Source organism: Cuculus canorus, chromosome 6 (assembly GCF_017976375.1).
Source record: "Cuculus canorus isolate bCucCan1 chromosome 6, bCucCan1.pri, whole genome shotgun sequence".
Lineage (NCBI taxonomy): Eukaryota > Metazoa > Chordata > Aves > Cuculiformes > Cuculidae > Cuculus > Cuculus canorus.
The window spans coordinates 1754504-1776279 of NC_071406.1; the positions used below are offsets into that span (position 1 = coordinate 1754504).

General features: G+C 47.3%; 1 protein-coding gene across 4 annotated transcripts in view; it reads left to right on the forward strand.

Moving 5' to 3' along the window:
* CACNB4 (calcium voltage-gated channel auxiliary subunit beta 4) overlaps positions 1-21776 on the forward strand; it is a 104673-nt gene that overhangs the window by 75513 nt on the left and 7384 nt on the right. For 2 of the 4 annotated variants that reach the window (XM_054069849.1, XM_054069850.1), the window contains 9 exons: positions 907-1037; positions 2416-2492; positions 2852-2871; positions 2982-3062; positions 5523-5581; positions 8519-8628; positions 10205-10356; positions 11492-11587; positions 17284-17469. In XM_054069849.1, coding sequence (XP_053925824.1) covers positions 907-1037; positions 2416-2492; positions 2852-2871; positions 2982-3062; positions 5523-5581; positions 8519-8628; positions 10205-10356; positions 11492-11587; positions 17284-17469 — 912 coding nt within the window. Of the gene's footprint in view, positions 1-906; positions 1038-2415; positions 2493-2851; positions 2872-2981; positions 3063-5522; positions 5582-8518; positions 8629-10204; positions 10357-11491; positions 11588-17283; positions 17470-18082; positions 18149-18798; positions 18852-21776 lie in introns of all 4 variants that reach the window. The other 2 variants (XR_008450367.1, XM_054069851.1) reach the window with 2 other exon arrangements.

The following is a 21776-nucleotide window of genomic DNA, read 5'->3' on the forward strand; positions in this document are numbered from 1 at the left end:
AACGAAGCATGGCAGAGTATAGGGTTTTCAGATACTTCTCTTCAAAAGCTGTGCTGGCAGCCAGCTACAACAAAGCCTTTTCCTCTACAATATCCACTGTGATAGTGCTTTTCAACTTTCCATCATTAAAGCTAGGCCAGACTTCCAATAATGCAGAAAACCGTCTGTTACTGAAGGTTAATAATAAAATGAAATTGTACACTTTCAGGTAGATATTGGAGTTCCTTCCTAAAGGTGAATTTTTCTTCATACATTTAGAACTGTTGCTATAAAAGCCTTATTTGCAGAGAGGTTTCACCACCCTGGTTAGAGCTCTGCCATAGCATTAACTAGGTACTGATTTGTTGCTGGAGCTGGTAAGTTTTCTGTGTTGTCTTGGACAGGTCAGTCTGTCTTTATTTCAGTTCCTAGAATGGCATTTGCAGAGCTTTTCCACTGCACGAGGCTTTTGCAAAGGGTTACATATTAATAATATCCGTACCTGAAAGGAGGAAGGAAAAATGGCAACAGTGGTGGTGGTGATCTTTAGTGTAGACCAATAAGTTTCACTAGGAACCAATCACGATGGTTTTGATGGTGACCTGATGGAGTTATTTTTCTGTTTCACTGCTTTCGGTGGCTGCTGTGAGGCAGTTTGGTGGCCTTAGCTCACCAGAAGTTGGTTAGTCTCATCAAATCACTGTCACACTCAGCACTGGAACTGGTGACATCAGAGGAGAAGTCACAGCAGGATGTGTTGGGGGAGCTAAGAGATAAGCCACCCTGCCACTGCTGCCTTGAGCAGCTTGATCCAGTGGGAGGTGTCCCTGCCCGTGGCAGGGGAGTTGCAACTGGATGGGCTTGAAGGTCCCTTCCAACCCAAACTATTCCATGATTCTATGATTCTCTGACCTTTCTGTGTTCCAGAAGTATAACAACGACTGGTGGATAGGAAGGCTGGTCAAGGAGGGCTGTGAGATTGGCTTCATTCCAAGCCCACTTAGACTGGAGAATATCCGCATTCAACAGGAGCAGAAGAGAGGCCGTTTCCATGGAGGGTGAGGATGCTTCAACCTTTTAAAATGATTTAAAATAATTTCTGACATTGGGCAATATTTCCAAAGGTCACTTGGTTCTTTTTTATTGCAGTGTGTTTGGAGGAGTGTTTGGTTTGGGATTCCCAGTGGAAATAGGTATTTGCAGAGAGGAAATGTGTTAGGTGCTGACGATGGGAAACAAGAAAAAGCTGTGTATTGACTTTGGGAAGGATCAGCAGTACAGGATGAGCAGGCATGACGGGCATTTCTGAAGGGCTAAAGAGTTTTAAGTCCCTGTGGGTTTAAGTTAACCTGGTGCTCAATGGCTGCTGGAGTTTTTTCCCAGCTGTTATGTTCTTAAGGTTATGGGGTTTTTCTTTCTTATTTCCTTTCTCTCCATTTTGGCCAAAACCAGCCAATGACACCAGGCTGTGCGGCATGTTTGACATGCTGGAGGGAAGGAATGGCATCCAGGGAGACCTGGACAGGCTGGAGAGGTCGGGCTGTGAGAACCTCTCGAGTTCAACAAGGCCAAGGTCCTGCACCTGGGTCGGGGAAATCCCAGGCACAAACGCAGGCTGGGTAGAGAATGGGTTGAGAGCAGCCCTGAGGAGAAGGGCTTGGGGTACTGGGGGAGGAGAAGCTCAGCAGGAGCCAACCCAGAAATCAACCGTGTCCTGGGCTGCATCCACAAGAGTGGGGCCAGCAGGGAGGGAGGGGATTCTGCCCCTCTGCTCCACTCTGTTGAGACTCACCTGGAGCCTTTGTCCAGTTCTGGAGTCCTCAGCACAGGGAGGACATGGAACTGTTGGAGCGAATCCAGAGGAGGCCACAAAGATGATTGCAGAGCTGGAGCATGTCCTGTACGAGGACAGGCTGAGAGAGTTGGGGTTGTTCAGCCTGGAGAAAAGAAGGCTGCGGAGAGACCTTAGAGCAGCTTCCAGTGCTGAAAGGGGCTCCAGGAAAGCTGGGGAGGGGCTCTAGATCAGGGAGTGCAGGGACAGGATGAGGGGAACAGTTTGAAGCTGAAAGAGGGGAGACTGAGATGAGATCTTAGGGAGAAATGTTTTGCTGTTCAGGTGGGGAGACCCTGGCCCAGGGTGCCCAGAGCAGTGGTGGCTGCTCCATCCCTGGAGGGGTTCCAGGCCAGGTTGGATGGGGCTTGGAGCCCCAGGTGTCCCTGCCCATGCCAGGGGGTGAAACTGCATGGGCTTTGAGGGCCTTTCTAACACAAACCATTCTGTGATTCTGTGAAGCTTTCTTGCAGCATGGATGTGGGTGAAGACTCTCCTGTACCATGTGGTTTCTGTAGGGCAGTTTCTCCTATCTGCTGCCTTGAACCCCTCACTTTTGTCTCTTTGGGCACTTGGTGTTAATGGGGCTCTTTCTGATACACTAGGAAATCAAGTGGAAATTCTTCTTCAAGCCTTGGAGAGATGGTTTCTGGCACATTCCGAGCCACTCCCACTTCCGCAGGTAAGACAGAATTTTATTTAAGGAAACTTTTGCTATTTCTAATACTTCTATTTTAAAAATTATGTATGAAAAACGCAGGTTTTCCCTCTTCGCTGACTTATTAAGACGTACAGAGCAGTGCTTGCGTGCGGAGGTGGAGAAAGCTGTCTATTTCTAGAGATGTGATGGTTGCTAAGGGAGTGGGAACGAATCTTGGGAAAAGGGGTAGCTGCCCCTGAGCGGAAGGAATGCCCAGTTTAAACAGGGCTGACCAAAAGGGAGGTGCACTGAGAAGAATCCAAAGTGCTTTGACAAAGGGATTATTGTTTGTGAGTGTTGTGGCGTGTGTTTTTTAACTGAGTTCTCGTTTGGTCTTTTAGCGAAACAGAAACAAAAAGTGGTAAGTAGTGCTTTCATTTTCTTTTTATTTAATTCCAATACATAATTCCCAGGATATTAGTACAGTTCTCCTTTGGATTAATGATCTGAAGGGCTGTTTTCTTCTCCTAGACAGAACATATTCCCCCATATGATGTGGTACCATCGATGAGGCCGGTTGTCCTGGTGGGTCCGTCACTGAAAGGCTACGAGGTACGTACGCCGGGTATTTGCAGTGAGCATTCCCTTATCTCTAATTCCCCTTAGTACATCCAGCGTATGTGGTCCCGTGCAGCCGTTTTATGATAATTTAAAGTGATCTCAGCTTAAATCATTGTCAAAAATGTTATTTGAGAACAAGGAGCATAGTTAGCACTTTGTGTGATGTTGCAGCTGGATTATTTCTTTGCAAGGTCTGTTGCTTGCGAAGTCTCAGCTGAAGGGTCGGTAACCCAAGTTCCCTAGCGCTCTTTTTGCAGTTTTACTGCTTTAAACACAGCACCCATCACTTATTTTCAGTACTTGATTAAATCAAGTAAGAAAAAGAGGAAAAAATAGAAGAAGTTGGACTGATGAAATTAACCAGCTTGACTTTTGTATACGTGTAAATTCTTAGTCAAACCAGCACCTGATTTGAACTTCTGTAGTAAAAATGGTAAAGCAGCTTCCCTGTTATTCTCCTTTTTTTCCACTAATAAAAACTTTCCCTTTTCCCCTGAAACTCAGTGGTGGCAAATGAAGTCGCTGGTCTATGGCAGTGTGGGCAATTTTTTTCTCCAGCACCTGAAATTGCCTACGGCAGCTGGTGTTTACTGTTTCAGCAGGGTTTCTAGATGATTATTTGTGTAAATTGAATTAGTGTATTGACATGTCTATGTAAAGAGAACTTAACCCTTGTAAATCCATCACCTCTGCTCAGCGTGGCGCTGGGTATGGTAACCACACAGATGAACAGCACGCCTGTTGTTCGAGGCTGCTGCAGGTTCAAATGAGCATTTAGCACGCACTGTCCGAGCCCGGGTGTTCAGCACGGCGTTTAGATAAACTTAACTGTCTGTTCATTGTTCTGCTGCGTTAGGAAGGGAATGAACCTGAAATCAGAGATGCACTTCACTGACAGGCTGAGAGAGTTGGGGTTGTTCAACCTGGAGAAGAGAAGGTTCCAGGGAGACCTTAGAGCAGCTTCCAGTGCTGAAAGGGGCTCCAGGAAAGCTGGGGAGGAGCTTTTAACAAAGGCGTGGAGTGATAGAACAAGGGGGGATGGCTTTAAATTGGAAGGGGAAAATTTAGGTTAGACATGAGGAAGAAATTCTTCACAGTGAGGGTGGTGAAGCACTGGCTGCCCAGAGCAGTGGGGGCTGCCCCATCCCTGGAGGGGTTCCAGGCCAGGTTGGATGGGGCTTGGAGCCCCTGATCCAGTGGGAGGTGTCCCTTCCCATGGCAGGGGTGGAACTGGATGGGCTTTGAGGTCCCTTCCCACGCAAACCATTCTATGATTCTGTGATTCATTTAGCTTAATTAGAGTCATAGGTACTTTATGGGATATTACTAAACATATGAGAATAATTCTTTTTGGAAGATGGTACCATTATTAGCACAATGCAGTATTTTTGTATTGTTTTTTTCAGTGAGGATGATTGATAGTGTAGTTTAGCAAAGCAGAATTTGGGTGCTTCATGTTCTGCTCTCTGCCTTTTAATTTTGGCAGGAATAAATTTCATCTCTTGCCTTTCATGATGCTGTACTACAGATTTATTTGCTCAGGGGCTCTCAAGTTTGGAAAAGATAGAGGCTTTTTGTGCATACAGAACCTCTACAAATATGCTGCTCCACCTTTGTGTATGAAAATAATACTAGTCGCATCTAGTATGCAAAGGTGTGTAAATTATAACACAGTTACAGCACTAATTTCAGTTACAAATAGTGGTTTGCGTTACAAAAACTCATTGACCTGACTTTGCAGCTGACATTGGAAAATGCTTTTGACCACTTTTTCTCTGACTAAATTCTGTACAAACCATTCTGAACGCCACCCTGGGAGAAGTGAACTGCCAGAGGGCAGGGGGCTTTGATTAAGTTCCTGTCTAGACAGGCAGATAATAGGTGCCAGCTTGAGCTGTCCTGGAGAGGACGAGTTGCTCCCTCAGTAAAGTATTGGCAGCTCTGGAGGCTGAGCTTTGCTCGGATGCTTTCCCTTGTACAGGAATGGAAACACTAGTTTATTTCTGCTTGTAGGCCTCTTAGAATAGTTGTTCTCTGCTCTTCACTCATCCAACCCTGTCTCTGAAGTTTTAAACCAGTTCTAATAATGTTACTGTAGGAAAAAAAATGATCTATTCAACCCAAATAGTCCTGTGTGTTTCTGCCATGCTCCTGTTGGGAATGGTATCGCTAGGGAAGGTGGTGAGGGGTGCTCCGATGCCTCGGTGCAAGTCAGGACAAGAGCAGGACGAGTGACAGCTCCCACGTCCTTGTTCTGTGGTTTGGAGAATGAGTCAGAAAACGTGCAAGTATTTATTACAACGCGTGATGCCAAGAGCATGAGAATGAAATGATTTGCGACCTGATTGAGTGTGGGCAGCATCCTTACCTTTTGCTGACCTCTTCTCTGACTTTTGGCTTCTTTTTCTCCCTGTCGCTCCTCCCCGTCCCATCTCCCTCCCCTCTGCAAAGGTGACAGACATGATGCAGAAAGCTCTCTTTGACTTCCTGAAGCACAGGTTTGACGGGAGGTGAGAAACACTGTCCTTTTCATCCTGTTTTCCCCCATGTGTTACTAACATTTTACTGATTGCTTGTTCGTTTGGTTAATGCAAGAAGATGGGTGCATGTTCAAAACTGTCTTTGTATCAGCACTGAAATGCAGGGGCTGTGGGGCAGGACACGGCTGGTGTTACTGGAAGTGCATGTGTCTGTGTCTGTAGTAGGATTGCTTGAATTAATAGAGTAATTCTGCTTCAGTACCTTACCAGTATCAAGATACAGGAGAAATCTAGAAGAAAAGTGACTGGGGCACATGGAAAGAACAAAAATATCTTTAAAGATGGCATTCCCATACGAGGAGAGACTGAGATAGTTGGGGTTGTTCAGCCTGGAGAGGAGAAGGCTCCAGGGAGACCTCAGAGCAGCTTCCAGTGCTGAAAGGGGCTCCAGGAGAGCTGGGGAGGGGCTGTTCACAAAGGCTCATAGTGATAGGATGAGGGGCAATTGGTATGTACTGGAGAGGGGCGGATTTAGGCTAGACATAAGGAAGAAATTCTTCACGATTGAGGCCCTGGAACAGGTTGCCCAGGGAAGCTGTGGCTGCCCCATCCCTGGCAGTGTTCAAGGCCAGATTGGATGGGGCTTGGAGCAACCTGGTCTAGTGGGAGGCACCGGATCACAGCGTGTGCCCTCCTCCAGCGATTGGCTTATCTCTGCCAGCTTTGCACACACTGGTGGTAACTGGGAGTCGTCGTGTTCGGTAGGAACCCATAGCAACTGGAAGTGATAAGTCACCTTCATTTGCCACAATGTGATTGCTATGAATATATCCTCCATGAGGGGTATTTTTATACCTTGTATGAGAGGGTACTCAGCAGAGGCCTGCTGGGCAGAGAAGAAAACCTAAGATACACTCAGATGCACCCATTTAGTCTGCTTAATCTGACAGGAAGCAGGGCTGCACCTTGCTTGTTTTCTTCCCCCCGTGCCCTTGGTCTGCACTGAGAGGTAAAGGGAGAGGTTTTGCCTAGAGTCAAGGATTATAGTTCTTGGAAATCCTTTTGCTTTTAGCAATACTGCCAACCAGATCAGACAGAAGCGTGAGATTTCGTCTATTAAAAAGTCAAATGCCGCAAGAAAGCGGATACTGTTGACTTTAAATCTGAATGACTTCAGAGAAATGAATTCAATATATTTTCAGGCACCTCAGCTGCCAACTTCGATGGCTTGGCAGTCTTCCTCCTCCCCATCTCTTTTCTTCTTCTTCCTTTCCATCTCTTCTGAGTCTTTGTGTCAGGTTCAAATTATCGTGAGGTGAAGTGACCGTCCAAGGAGGAGCTTTTCAAAAGGCTTCAGTAAGACTTGAACTAGCAGGGCTCCTTCCCTGCCTCCGAATGCACTTGGCTTCTGTCAGCTCCTCCTTTTGTAAATGCAGCAGCCTCTTCTGGCCGGAGAACTAAAGGAGGGGCCTGAGGGCTGTGAGAGGAGGCTGCTAAAGCTCGTCTGGGAACGGCCACTGCAGAAGCTCTAACAGCACCTGTGTCTAAATGGAGTCAAGCTAAACTCCATGTGAACAAAACATAGCAAAGGCACATTCTTTTCTTAACGTCTTTTGTCAGCAGGGTTACTTTTTTCTCAGGAAGAAGGAAATAAGTCTTATATCTGGTGCAGTAGGTGAGCATTTGTGATCCTTCTTCTGTTACACATCTCTGATTCAAGCAGATCTGGGGCATCCTGGAGCCAGAGGTGCAGTCTGGACCACCGTGTTTTATCATCACCTCTAGATCTGCGATTCATTAGATTAATTTAGATGAGACGTTAGGAAGAAATTCTTCACGATGAGGGTGGGGAGCCCCTGGCCCAGGGTGCCCAGAGCAGTGGGGGCTGCCCCATCCCTGGAGGGGTTCCAGGCCAGGTTGGATGGAGCTTGGAGCCCTTGATCCAGTGGGAGGTGTCCCTGCCCATGGCAGGGGTGGCACTGGATGGGCTTTGAGGTCCCTTCCCACCCAGATCATTCTATGATTCTGTGATTCATTTCTCCCATTTCTTTTTTTAACTCATTTATACTATTGGTCTCTGCTGTATTTTCTGGCAAGAAATTATTTGTGTATTTTGTGGAAAAACACTTGCACTCCTTTTTACCCCTCTGGCTGATAATTCCACTTCGAGCCACATCTTATGTTCTATGGAATAACTGCGTGTCCTTTCCAGCTTGCTTTCTTTTCATTACTCATGGCTCTTCAGCTGATCACAGTCCTCCTAAGTGGATTTTACATGAAGTTATTGTGTGGTCTTTGTTTTAGAACCTTCTATCTTGTTAGCTTACTGACAGATCAAGTTAAAAATCATCTTTAAGTTAAAGAGGAGGCTCCAGCATAATGGATAACTGCGGCTCAACTCATTTTTCTGCTTTCCAACCACGAGCCATGTCCTTTGGCCCCTCAACGCTTCTCCCTGCCTGGAAAAGGAAGGAGAGGGCATGTGGGAGGACAAGTCTTGCGGAGCAGGCAGCTCTGTTTGGTGACTTGAGTCTGGGTGACGTGGTCTGCTCGGGTGTCTCCTCAGCCACACCGGGTTCGGGTGGTTGCTTAACTGTCTGGGAAGAGAAGCGCTGTCACTGATATCACTCTGTTGTTCTGTATGCCCCAAGACTCGCAAAACTTGTGGTATTTATGGTATTGTATAAATCTGTGTGAGTCGGGGAGGAGAAAAGTTAACTTATGCATTAACTAGAATAGCAGAAACTCTACACCTGAGTCTGCAATAGCCTAAGGAATAGAAAATACTTACAGTTGCGCAGCATTTCTCTTTAGTGGATCTTTAATTATGACATAACTCGACTATAAAACACGTCTGAGTAGTATTTTATTGTATTTGCACTTTGGAACAGAACGTAGCTGTAAATCATGGCCAGTGTGCTGAAAATCTGACTGCTCTGTCTGTTCTGTCTGTGTTCTTGCTCGTAGGATATCGATAACGCGAGTGACAGCTGACATCTCTCTCGCCAAGAGGTCTGTTCTGAATAATCCAAGCAAGAGGGCAATAATTGAGAGGTCAAATACAAGATCCAGCTTAGGTAAGACATTGCTCAGATGTAATTCTGAGCACGGTTGCGAACAGGAGGGAAGTGAAAGGATTTCAGCCTTCAGGACATCATCAGTTCTGCAATTTTAAATGTGTCTACAGCGTTTTAATGTAGATTTTTACGTATTCCAATGAGAGAAGGATTTTTCCTGATAGAGGAGTGGCAGCAGAGCACTGTGTACTGTGTTAGCATCCCATTGAGCGGTTACCTGGGTAAAGCAAGCGTTACAGCTGCTATTCACAAAAGAAGAGACACAATATGGGTTCGGTGCTGTTTCCTCTCAGGCTGAATCGGCCTCACAGGTCCCTCTTCTCAGCCCTGAGCTTCTAATTCCCCATCACAAAGTGCTGGGGAGGTTTCACCCTGCGTGGCCAGGAAAGAAATACATTCTTGTTCCTCACCCTGGGGCTGGTTTTGTATTTCATGCAAACAGCAACAGCTTAATTTCCCTGTGTAGCTGTGAGAGCAGAGATGGAGTCTGGGTCCTCCCACTCTTTACTCAGTCTCGTGACTGGGTTACATGAGTTACACCAGCCTGGTGGGTTTGTATTTCCTTCAGAAGGGTGGGAATTGTGTGCAGTGCATGGACGCCACTGACCTGGTCTCTGGGGCAGCATCCCAGGGGGTAAAAAGAGTTGGCCTTCAGTCTTCTTTGGAAGAAAGGGCTCTTACACCCAGTTCTCTGCCAGCCTGAGTGACTGTGTGAACTAGAGGTATGGGTCACAGGAGGCATCACTTCTGCTTGGTGTCCTAGGACAGGAGTAGGCACCCTAAACTGAGTGCTGGAAGGGTGAGTTCTAGTCTTCTTGTGCCTATGAGCATCCCTTGCTCCCCAGAACAGCTCTTGGGCAACTTAAATACATGCGAGTTGCTGGCAAACAGCTCTTTTGTGCTTCGGTGGTGTGACTTGCAGGCTTCAATCTGCACTGAGTTTATCTGTTTAAAATTCATCACGTGTATGCGCATGATTAAGAAGGATCAAAACAATGAATATCAGAAATACAATTTACGTGGAAATAAATTTCTCCTTTTTTCTTCAGTTCTTTGGTGTGAATATCGCCATTAGCGTCATCTTAAATAGTGCCCTGTCAATTATTAATCATAAACAAATTGTTGTGCTTGCAGAATTATGAGGTTGTGGTTCTGCTTCTCATGCAGGCTCGTGTTTAAGCTAAACCAGAATTGCAATCCAAGGACAAAAATATTTTAAGAAGTATCACTGCATAACTTGCTGTCTGAAATAAAAACTCTTATGACTCCTAAGCTCTTTAGCAGGGTTGGAAAATATGCTTACGTCTATTTTGTGTTAATAGAAACGTTGTGTACCCAACGTTTGAATACACCAGTCTTATAAATTAACACAGCACGTACGTATTTTCAGGCGACAGAATTAGCTCCAAGATCATCTTTGTTTTAAAAATTGCCTTAAGTAATAGGTTATTTCATGAAAGTTACATTAACTCACAGAATGAGTTCATACAGTACATGAAAATCCATGAGTGATGCTGTCTCGTTGGAGCGATGCTGGGGTTGGATGCCTCTCACCTGCTCTCTTTCCCTTTGCCAGCTGAAGTGCAGAGCGAAATCGAAAGAATCTTTGAGCTGGCAAGGTCCTTACAGCTGGTTGTCCTCGATGCGGACACGATCAATCACCCTGCACAACTTATCAAGACGTCTTTAGCTCCAATTATTGTCCATGTCAAAGTGTCTTCTCCAAAGGTAACGTTATCTCACCCTTAAAGCATTTGAGAGGGTCTGGGGGCAGGGTGGAAGCGAGGATTCCTGCACCTGGAGGAGTTAAGAATGAGATAAAGAGAAAGAAAGGGAAACGTTTAGGTCAAGGGCTTGACTGGGGGATGTTTGATGAAATTTCTTCATTTCTGCCTACTCCTCAAGCTGGGCTCCGGCTGAGCCTCAAAGCACCCAGCAATTCAGTAGAGAAAAAAACATGCCTGAGAAGCCAATTCTTTCTGTAGCACTCAGTTCCCGTTGGCAGCCCCCGTACCCTGAGGCAGCCGTAGCTCTGGGGCACCTCTCCACAAGCCCTAACCCCTCGCAGAATCTCAGCCAATTCATCCAGTCCTTTTATTCTGCTTGTGGTCACAAACCAAGCCTGTGTCTGCTTTTGTCTGCGACCTCTGCCGCGCAGTGGGGTCTGGGCCGGTGTGGCCAGGCTGCTGGCCACGGAGCGCGGAGGTGACTGCTGCTCAGGAATGCAGCACCGATCCCTCAGCGATTCAGCTGTGGGTGTGGAAGCAGGGCTGGAGTCATCACAGAGGCCTTGGATCTCATGGAGTCAGCACAGCGATGGTGGGGTGCTGCCCAACACTAGCTGGAATGACCATCGTGGCACATCAGAGTCACATTCCAGTTCGCGGTGCAGGTGACCAGCAAGTGATGGAAGAGGTTCTCCTGGACTTACTGCTGGGGGGAAAAAGGAAGAATGGGACAGAATTGTGAAGGTTGAGGACAGTCCTGGCTGCAGTGACCACGAGATGGTGGAATTTAAGATCCTGGGAGAAGGGAGCAGTGCAAATAACTGAGTTACAGACTCTAGAACTGGCACGTTCAGGGATCTGTTCCACAGGTCACATAAAAGACTCTTGGATAACAAAGCAGCTCAGGAGAGCTCAAGCCTGGTGTAATGGGTGGTGTCCCGGGCTGGAACTGGTTGGGCTTGAAGGTTCCTTCCAACCCAAACCATTTCATGATTCTGTGTTCAAGGACAATATTTTATCCGTATTGTTAAAAGTGATGGAGTGTTTCTGAATGCAGCGTTCCGGTGGGCTGTCAGTCTGAGCTCGATGGAGATCTGTGATGCTCTAACTGACGTTTCCCTCTTTTCCTCACTCAGGTGTTGCAGCGACTGATTAAATCGAGAGGGAAGTCACAAAGTAAACACTTGAACGTTCAGTTGGTGGCAGCTGATAAACTTGCCCAGTGCCCACCAGTAAGTACAGAAGAGAGGCTAAAGGACTTGTCATACGTGGAGTTTTAAAGTTTTCTGCTGTGTTGGTCTTTGATTAGAGCCGAGTTCATGCGTTATCACCTCACTTTATAGTGATTCAGGCAGCCCTGCAGCCGCACCCCTAATCAACTTTTATTGCTAAGAAACAAGTTGTTTGATACTTTCATCCTGACTATCTCCTTTGCTGGGTTTGTTATGATCTTTGGCAAAGTGGCAGGTCAAAAATGACGTGTTTGGTAAACCTGATCCACTCACACATCGGCAAGTTCCGTCGTTTGTGGAGCGGTGCTGTCTTCAGGTCCCAAAGGGCCAAAGTGTCCGGCTTTTTGAAAGCCATTCTTGGTTTCTGCAACAGAGAAATCCTCTCAGAGGGAACAAATGTGGGTGAGGGCTGTATTTTACACTGCCAAAGCTGTGTGTGACGCTGGTCATGTTATGCAGAGGCTGCTCTTTGCACCAGAGAGTGATCAGACAGTCCGGCTACCGCTTCCTGTAGTGGCGAGAAATCGGGTTCATTCAGAGAAATCTGGAGCAGATGCTGGGAAGTTTTCTAGGATCTTACTCTCTGACTTAGAACAGGCAAACTGTTGGCAATAGGAATGTCTTGGAACAATTTAGGGAACAGGTTGGGGAGTTCCCGTCAGCAAAGCGAATGCTCAACCCCAGTGATCAGATTGAGCTTCTAGAAGAGCTTCTAGAAGACTTCACCTTGTGTAGACCTTTAAGAGATCACCTCCATTTCAGATGGTTTCTGTTCACAATTCAAATGAAAGTAACGAAGTTTAGGCAGCTTTTGGTCTGGAGTAATGATCCACTGGGATTTATTTCCGTGAAACTTAACTTGGTTAAGATAACAAACTTCACAGTCTCCTCCTCTTTTTGTCCCCACTGACCATAAAAAGATAATTCAGGTGTTTCCAGGTTCTCCTCTCAAAGGACAGCAGTGGGTGTTGCTTTTGGCTTGTCCTCATTGGTAGGTGTTGAAGCTAAGCCACATCTCCTTTAGGCCAGGGCTCTTGTGCCCCTCTGATGTCCCGGAGCTGCTGTTGGTGGGAATGGTGGACTCCATCCAGTGGGAAGGAAGGCCTGGAGAGCGCTTTCTCCCTCCCTCTCCTCTTGCCCAGTGATTGCCCTTTGAGGCTGTTTGTTCCTGCCACTGGGAGGACCTCACTCGATGGTGAGACTGCCATCCTCTGCCGCACCGGGGCCTTTCCTCGGCAGTGTTGCCTCCTCCCACCTCCCTGGAGGCGTCAGGCTGTGGCTTCAGGGCTTCCCAGTGATTCTGCCATGGCTTATCCAGAGAGCTGGGTAATTCCACACGAACAGACCATTTCAAGCTGACTGACACTGCTAGCAAGGTCAGGTTGTGTTTGTGCAAGAGTTTCAGCCGATGTAAAGCTAGGAAGAATTCACATGGATCTGCCAAACATTGAATGTTGGCAGGTTTTGCAGTATTTTGGTGTGTGTTCAGGCTAGATTCACATGGGAATGTTAGAAAGCAGAGAGAAAGGTAATAGGTTTGACTGAGATTTCTGTCTTCCTGATCTAAAAGTGAGAAGGTTTAAGAATGTGTGCAGAGTGAGAGACCTGGTTCAGATTCCTGCTGAGCCTCACACAGAGCCAGGGTTTAAATAACCCAGGAAGGTGCTGGCGCGGGGTGTGTGCGTGGAGGGTGTATCTCGATCTCTGCAGTCATATCCCCTTGTCGCAGCACCCACGCTGGCCCAGACCGCTCGGTGTTCCCCTGGCGGGTGTGGGTGTCCCAGCCACCCCCTGTGTCCCACTTGCCCGATCAGCACCGCCTGCAGGTGCCCAGCAGGTGACAGTGGCAACAGCGTGTGCATCCCGCTGTCTGGTCACTCCAGGGACCTGGTCCAAGGGCAGGCTCTCTGGAAGCCTCTGGTTGCAGCGCCTGCGGATCACTTTGCTCACCATCTCATCTTATTTTCCACTTGGAGCCGTGCTGAAAGACGTTCAAGCACCTGGAGAGCTCAGCTATACTGTGTTGCTCACATTTCCTACTGCATCGGTACCTCTTAAAGTGAAGAGAATTCCTGCCCCATCAACTGAACCAGAATTGTACACTTTTCTGTAGCACAAAGCGATTTCTGTAGGAGCGTTTCCCTCCCTAACTCTTAATGCTGAGTTAAGTGGAGTTGCACCTGCATCTCTTTGAATACGCATTGTGGTGCCTGCCCCGAGCTTACACACAGAACAACGTTTTGAAAGGGGCATTTGTTTTCCCACCTGTGTGTGTTTCACAGCCTCATTCGCTTTTTTGCCCAGCGATTTCCTGTTGTTCCGCTCAGGTTTGCTCGCAAGGGTTGCAGTGAGGCAAGGTCGAGGTGAGCAGCGGGTGCGTGTGGCAGCTTGTTCAATGCATCGCAACAGTTCCATTGTCCATCCACAGGGTCTGGTGAACTCTGCCTCAACACCCGATCCTGCAGTTGTGTTTTGTTGCCTAAGGGAGCAAAGGGGGACCCCATCTGCATCAAAAAACGTTCCTAAAGTTCAGCGTATCCACATGTCAGACCTGTAACTGCTTGCTCCGAGTCTGCCTCCATTCTGACTTGCACGACCTCCTGCAGGTCGGTTTTGTGCTGTTTGATGTCAAGAAAGGTATTCCTATCAGTTCTGGAATCCTCAACATAAGAAGGATGTGGAGCTGTTGGAATAGGTCCATAGGAGGCTACAAAGATGATGCGAGGGCTGGAGCACCTTCCCTGCGAGGACAGGCTGAGAGGGTTGGCGTTGTACAGCCTGGGGAAGAGAAGGCTGCGGGGAGACCTTATAGCGACCTTCCAGTACCTGAAGGGGCTCCAGGAAAGCTGGGGAGGGACTGTTCACAGAGGCCTGTGGGGACAGGACGAGGGGAATGGGGATAAACTGGAGAGAGGCAGATTTAGACTAGACAGGAGGAGGAATTTCTTCACTATGAGAGTGGTGAGGCACTGGAACATGTTGCCCAGAGGAGCTGTGGCAGCCCCATCCCTGGAGGAGTTCCAGGCCAGGTTGGATGGGGCTTGGAGCCCCTGAGCCAGTGGGAGGTGGTGTCCCTGCCCGTGGCAGGGGGGTTGGAATTAGATGATCTTTAAGGTCCCTTCTAACCCAAACTATTCTATGGTTCTATGATTCCTGCCTTAGAGTGCGTGCAGGGAGATGCCAGCCTGGCCTCCAGTCCCCGATGGGACATTCAGATTGGTTTGGGACAGCAGAACCTGGTCTGTCGTGAGCAAAATAAAAAGCTTGGATGTATTATCTTCAGGACAGAACGCCCTCGCAGTGCAGACACAAGCAGAGTCGAGCCGCCCCCGGTCTGTCCCCAAGATAGGGCTTCGGAATGAGAGCCTGGCTGACACCCTGTAGTCAGAACCTGTGGTGTCTTTCAGGCTGTTTATCTGCCTCAGTTACCAGGAGCTTTTAAACCCAAGGTTTGAATTATGTGGTAATGTCTTCCAGCAATGAAACTGCTATGAAATCAGAACAACCTTCATTATTTGGATATGAAGTCTGGTCTCTGTTGAAGCCAACAGGTCTTTGTGTAGTAAGTGTGCGGTTTTGCTTGTGATTGTTGAGATTAGGTGAAGATTCAGTTAAAGAACCAAGTCGGTCCATGATTTAATCAACTAAAAGCATACTGCTAGGACCAAAGACAGTGCTGTCTGTCTTCTGCTTCATTTGTGACCCGCTTCTTCTGTTTTGCAGCTCACATTCCTGCAGGAGTTATTTGTTTGAAGTGAAGATAGTTGGAAACCGTAAAACTTCACTTTTTTATTTGCTGAGAGTCAGCCTGTAGGAATCCGAGGGTGCTGCATGTCTAGACATTGTAAAAACAGCTGTCATTTTTGGCATATTTAACTTCAGGATCTGCTTTTGTTTATTAATTCCCTGCCAGTCTTTCACTGATGCTGCTCAAGCCAGTGCGAAGCGTGGCTATCGGTGCTTGACTCCTTTAAGCAGAATCATTCTCTGGCTCGAAGAGACATGAATTGTGTTAATCTTAAAGCTTTAAATACACTGCTTATATACAGTTTGTTGTGGTTTTAGCTGTTGGATTTGTGGCAGTGCTCAGAGAAGGGGTCGTATCCCTCTGCCCAGAGCAGTGGGGGCTGCCCCATCCCTGGAGGGGTTCCAGGCCAGGTTGGATGGGGCTTGGAGCCCCTGATCCAGTGGGAGGCGTCCCTGCCCATGGCAGGGGTGGGACTGGATGGGCTTTGAGGTCCCTTCCAACCCAAACCGTTCTGCTATTCCATAATTCTAATGCCAATACTTTCCAAAGCAAAGAATCTGTGAGCAACCCCCATTCTAACATTTCCTAACACAGCTCTGTTTGAATTACTGATTTCCTCCACAGATGGTGGTGGAATATGTAGTTTGTCAACATGTGTTTAAATAGCAGAGGAGAGTGGAAATTGTAAAGATAAATAGAGGAGCAAAACAAGCACAATGAAAGCTAAATTTGACCAAAGGATGGAGTGTTATGAGTATACTTATTAGCACCGATGGTGAAAGAAATCTCCATGCTGGCTGGTAGAGGAGGAAACGCTGCTCTGCTATGCTGATAAGAGAGAATAAATATAATGGCTTTAATATTAAAGTAAGTTCTGGAGCAAACTTTTGGGCTGAAGGTAGGCGCATGATCAGATTTTAGGTTAAATTCATCCTGCATTTTTATATCTTATTTTAGAGAGATCGGCTCTGTGTGTATTGGATAGAGCTGTAAATGTGCTTGGAGGAAAGAGCAGGCTGTGGTTTGTATTGGTTCCTCCGAAGTCCTGCAGCACCTGCAGTTCTTTTTCATTTCCTGTGCTATTTTCACAGTAGATTTTTTCCACTAAAGCGCGAGTTAAGATTGAAGCCGAGATACAACATTTCAGTGCTGAAAATGTATTTCTGTTCCTCTCAGGGACTTAGTTTATGATGGTATATTATCAGCAGTTTGTTATCAGCACTTGTCGTGCTGATGATCTAAACCATTGTCCTCAGAATGTCCCTTTGACTTCGTGGGCAGCACGGAAGCTGCGTGGCTTTGAAGTCCTTCCACATTCCCTGATCCACAGCATCTCCTACCTGCGTGGTGCTGCAGCTCAGACCACATAGGTGAGGCTGTCAGAGGGACACAGATGAGGGTGGTTACAGTGACAGAGCATGGAGGTGGCCTGAAGGGTTCCCAGCTGTAAGAACCTGGCCGGCTGGCTGTCCTCCAGTGGTTTTGTCTAAGGAGCACTGCCAACAGAGCCATGTGCTGCATTCACTGACCTGGAAATGGGTTTTAGGGCATCGTTCACTCTGGAAATGTGTTGCAGTTAGGATGAGAGAAGTAAACATGAGCCCTTGGGTCCCAGACCAGTGTAAAGCACCCCCGTGTTACTCCGATGTGGAGCTTCACCTTCTGGCTTCAAGCTAAATAAAGTTCTTAGGGGGGCCCAGTGCCTTTGAGCATGATGGTGATAAGCGAAAGCACAATGGGTCCCACCCAATGTCTGGTGAGGGTTCGGGGACTTCTGAGAGCTTCAGCTTTTAATCACCTTCCAAACCCACTCGTATCATTTTCGTCTGCAGTCCTACACTCTGATTCTTATGGAGCTTTAGAGGAGTAGCACGATGAGAGTTGTTTTAAGGTCTCTTTCTTTTCACCTGTAACGTTGTAATGAATCGAACTTTGTTATTGCAATCAGGAAATGTTTGATGTAATTTTGGATGAAAATCAGCTTGAGGATGCGTGCGAACACTTGGCTGAATACCTTGAGGCGTACTGGCGTGCTACCCACACCACCAGTAGCACCCCCATGACTCCTCTCCTGGGGCGAAATCTGGGATCCACCGCGCTTTCACCGTATCCTGCTGCCATCTCTGGATTACAGGTAGGAAAATCCTTGTCGGCCCCAAACACCAGCGCAGATCAGGTGTAAGGGGGGTAATTTATGGGAGAACAGCATAACGTTGTAATGCAGCATAACTTGTATCTGCTTTATCAGTTAGTGCTCAGTTTGGCCACTGCCACCAGGAAAGCTGAGGCCTGTTTGCCATGAGGAAGCAGTTGGTCAGCCAAGTGCGGAAGCACCATGACTGCTCTTGCTTTAATGGGAAATGAAATGACCATAAAACTTCCCAGCAAGGAGTTAGCTCTTAAGGAAGGGTTACACGGCACTTTGCCAAGGGATGTTACAGCCAGCTTGGAAAACAGCCTCTTTTTTTAACCTGGAAAGATGGTCGTTGCAGATGAGCCCCTTTCAGACTGAGAATAGGCATTCACAGCGGCTGAGCCAAGAGTTGGGAACGCAGAGCAGTGTCTGGAATGGTCCCTTTTATTTCTCCCCTCATCACTTCACACACCATTCGCTTGTGGGTGAAAAACTTCCATGCTTGTCTCTTGTATCAGCAAAATGCCTTCACCTTTTTGAGTTCTTTGAGTGTGAATAAAAGACATATTTTTTTTTACCCATTGAAAAAAATTCTGACCCTTTTTCTCCACAGGGATAGCTCAAAAACGGCTGAACTTTGAAACTTCAATCATGGCATGTAAATAGTCCTTAATGAGAAGTACGTGCTTTATTAAGTTTGAAAAGAGAAACTGTTTTTGATTAATATGACGAATGCTTGAGAAGATCAGGATTGCAATGAACTTTTAAGTCTGAAAGTGTCAGAGTTGCTCTGTGTGTGTGTGTGGCTTCCTGGGAGCGTGTGCTTCTAATGTATGTCAAGAGTGGAGCAAATCGCATTTAATGAGGAATTCACCTGACAAATTTAACCTCTGTTCTGCTTGTAGAGTGTCTTGAAGCAGGTAATGATGTTGAAGGCAGTGATGCATTGTTCAGTGTTTTCGATTAACATAAAGCTGTTTTTCCTGTGCGTGAGCCGCACTGAAGGTGTGTGGTACTCGATGCTCACGTCTCTAATGTCGTGCTTGGTTTATTAGGGTCAGTAAGTCCCTGTCTCCTGACTGCCTGAGCGCACAAGCACTGTTCTGTTACTACCAACATCCACATGTAAACTGTCGTTTCCATTTCCACTTGCCTTAAGATTTCAGTTTTCCATCCCTTCATGCCAATAAAATTCCATCTGCAGAACTTCCACCTCTTCGGTTTCATTTTGAGAACTGGGTGTATCCGCAGAACTTTTTTTCAGGCATTTATTTCTCTCTGATCAATGGACACCAGCAGTAACTGTGAAATGTTGCTCCATTTACTTAGGGCAAACTCACACTGAAGATGAAAATCACCCCTGTGCAGTGGGCTGGCTGAAGGTACGCGTCACCTAATCCCCACTTCACCCGAATTGTGAAGGCTTAGATGGGACCTGAATGGTGCTGGTTCTCTGCAGAGGGGTAAATTTCTCCCTGAGGGAATGACGCCCAGCCAGAGGCTGCAGGGATTGCCTTTCCCTGCCACCAAAGCATTCAGGCCCATGCAAAGAGTCGGGATGTTTTATGTGGTTATCTCGCAGTAAAGACATCCAGCATCTGAAGGGCTTATCCATCTAAAGGGTATATCTATGTCCCGGACAAAGCCAGGCTGAGAGAGTTGGGTTTTTTCAGCCTGGAGAAGAGAAGGCTGCAGGGGGGGCTCTGGATCAGGGAGGGCAGGGACAGGATTAGGAGGGGGACTGTTTTAAGCTGAAAAAGAGCAGGTTTGGATGAGATCTTAGGCAGAAACGTTTTGCTGTTCAGGTGGGGAGGCCCTGGCCCAGGGTGCCCAGAGCAGTGGGGGCTGCTTCATCCCTGTGGGGGTTCAAAGCGAGGTTGGATGGGGCTTGGAGCCCCTGAGCCAGTGGGAGGTGTCTCTGCTCCTGCAGAGGGTGGGACTGGATGGGCTTTGAGGTCCCTTCCAACCCAAACCATCCAGGGAAGTTGTGGCTGCCCCATCCCTGGAGGTGTTCAAGGCCAGGCTGGATGGGGCCTTGGGCAGCCTGATCCAGTGGGAGGTGTCCCTGCCCATGACAGGGGATTGGAACTGGATGATCTTTAAGATCCCTTCCAACCCAAACTATTCTATGATTCTGTGTATATTCAAGCCTTCATAAGGATTTGCATCAATTTTAACTTCAATGATGTGATATTGTAATTAAAGCACTCGGGCAAATCCTAGGAATTAAACCAGCTTGGGTACTTATGATACATGAAGAATTTATGCTGCCTGTGGCCTTGTGGCTCCCCCTCGCCTGATGCCTGGGGGGACCAAACCCCAGAAGCCCAGAGCCTGGTGTGACTGTCACACCTGAGAGCGATACAGATTTCCTGGGACAATCTCTCCATACTCCACCCCATCAGGATGCAGGAGCATCCCTTTGTTACTCGATTGGAGTTTAGTTACCAAGAATTGAGACTTCTGATTTATCTTCAGCCTTTGGGTTTCATGAAGGTCGTCAAGGTGAAGTTAAATGGCACAGATAGAGCAGAATGAGGGAAGGAAAGGGGTGTTTGGTCCTTGGTTGTGACCTTGCCCGAGAGAAGACGTCAGTGCTGAGCTGTGTGTGTTTGCAGCCCGCAGCAGGCAGAGTAATCTTTGTCATTGCTTCCTCCTAGGGCTCACCCCTGTGCTAACCCCTGGCTAACTCTAAACCCACAAAGTGGAGTTTAATTTCAGCAAAGCCGCTGCAATCCAGTAGGTCAGGCTTTGGGAATATCTGTTCCTTAGGCTCGAGGGGACTCGCAGTTTGAGTCTGTTGGAGCAGAAAATGCGACACAGCTTATTCTGATTGAGCTGCGGGATCAGAAGTTATCTAGGGCTTAAGACCAGTGTGGAACCACACCGGTTTTGTGCCACGCTTACACCTCTCAGGGCTAAATAATGGGATCAGAATGATCCACAGGCAAGGCAGGGAAGCAGGAAGGTTTGTAGAGGGGAGTAGGTTGTAGCCAGAGAGATAAATCACTGCAGGGAGGAGAGGAGGTGAGCACAGAAAGGTAAAGTTGCAGTTGATAAAGTGATTATACGTCAAAATTGTGTGCCTAGGCCAAATAAATAAAGAAGTATAATTTGGGAAGAAAACGTGTTGACTTTGACATATAATCACTGCTAAAACGTGGTGCTGTAAGGAAAACTTGGAAGTAATGGTTTTGAACTAAGGGAGAGGACATTTAGAATGGCTATAAGGAAGAAATGATTTACGTTGAGGGTGGTGAAACACTGGCTCAGGTTGCCCAGAGAGGCAGTGGAGGCCCCATCCCTGGAAACATTCAAGGTCCGGTTGGATGGGGCTCTGAACAACCTGCTTGAGTTGAAGATGTCCCTGCTCCTGCAGGAGGGCTTGGACCTGCAAAGGTCCCTTCCAACTCAAAACATTCGATGATTCTCTAAGGCGGTAGAAGTTGCTACCCAGCAGCCGAGGGTGTGAGTTTGCAGAAGTGCACGTTTCTATGCCAGCTCGTGGTGTGGGATCTGTCCGTGAGTCACCTTGGGAACATCGATCCGCAGGAGACGTGACACCATATCTGCTGTGCTGTAAAGGTATCCCTGCCTGCACAGCTCCTTCCCCATGCAGACAAGGCTGTTGGTATGAATTATGCAGCAGAACAGTTGCCACAGGGAGAGGGTGTAGCAGCAGGAGGGGGGTTGTAGCACAGAGAGCGTCCTGCGCCAAGGAGATGATGCTGTCTGTGCGCAGGAACCTGAGGCCGCAGGAGTGCAGCCAGGGCGGCAGCGTTCTGCCGGTGATTGAGGGATCAGAAGGATGACATTGAGTATGTTGTGTATAGAAAGGAAAGCACTGCCCGCCCGAGTCTGTCCTGAGAGCATGGTGGCCATACTCTCATGGGGGATTTCATGGGGGATGACAGCAAGCAATATTTTTTCAGCTGTTTCTTCATTGTGCTGGTTTACTGGCAAAAAAACCCTGAACTAGTTTTGTTGGTGTGACAAACGCAGCACGTTATCATCATGGGAAGACGAGGAGAGCAAAGGCTACACCTTTTAATTAATAGATGATCTTAGAGGAGGATTTTCTGTCAACAGATTTAAAATATTTATGATGTTATAGTTGGAAGAATGTGTTACTATCTGATGGGTTTAGGCGCTCCTTAGCTGCGTGGTGAGCAGTCCATCACTTGTTTGGTCGTACAAAGGTTTTTGAACAGGGCTCAGAGCTGCCCCTTTTAAAAAAAAGACCAACAAACGTGGTCAGATGTTTCCTAAAGCCACATAAATCAAAGCTCACAATTTTCTAAGCAGAG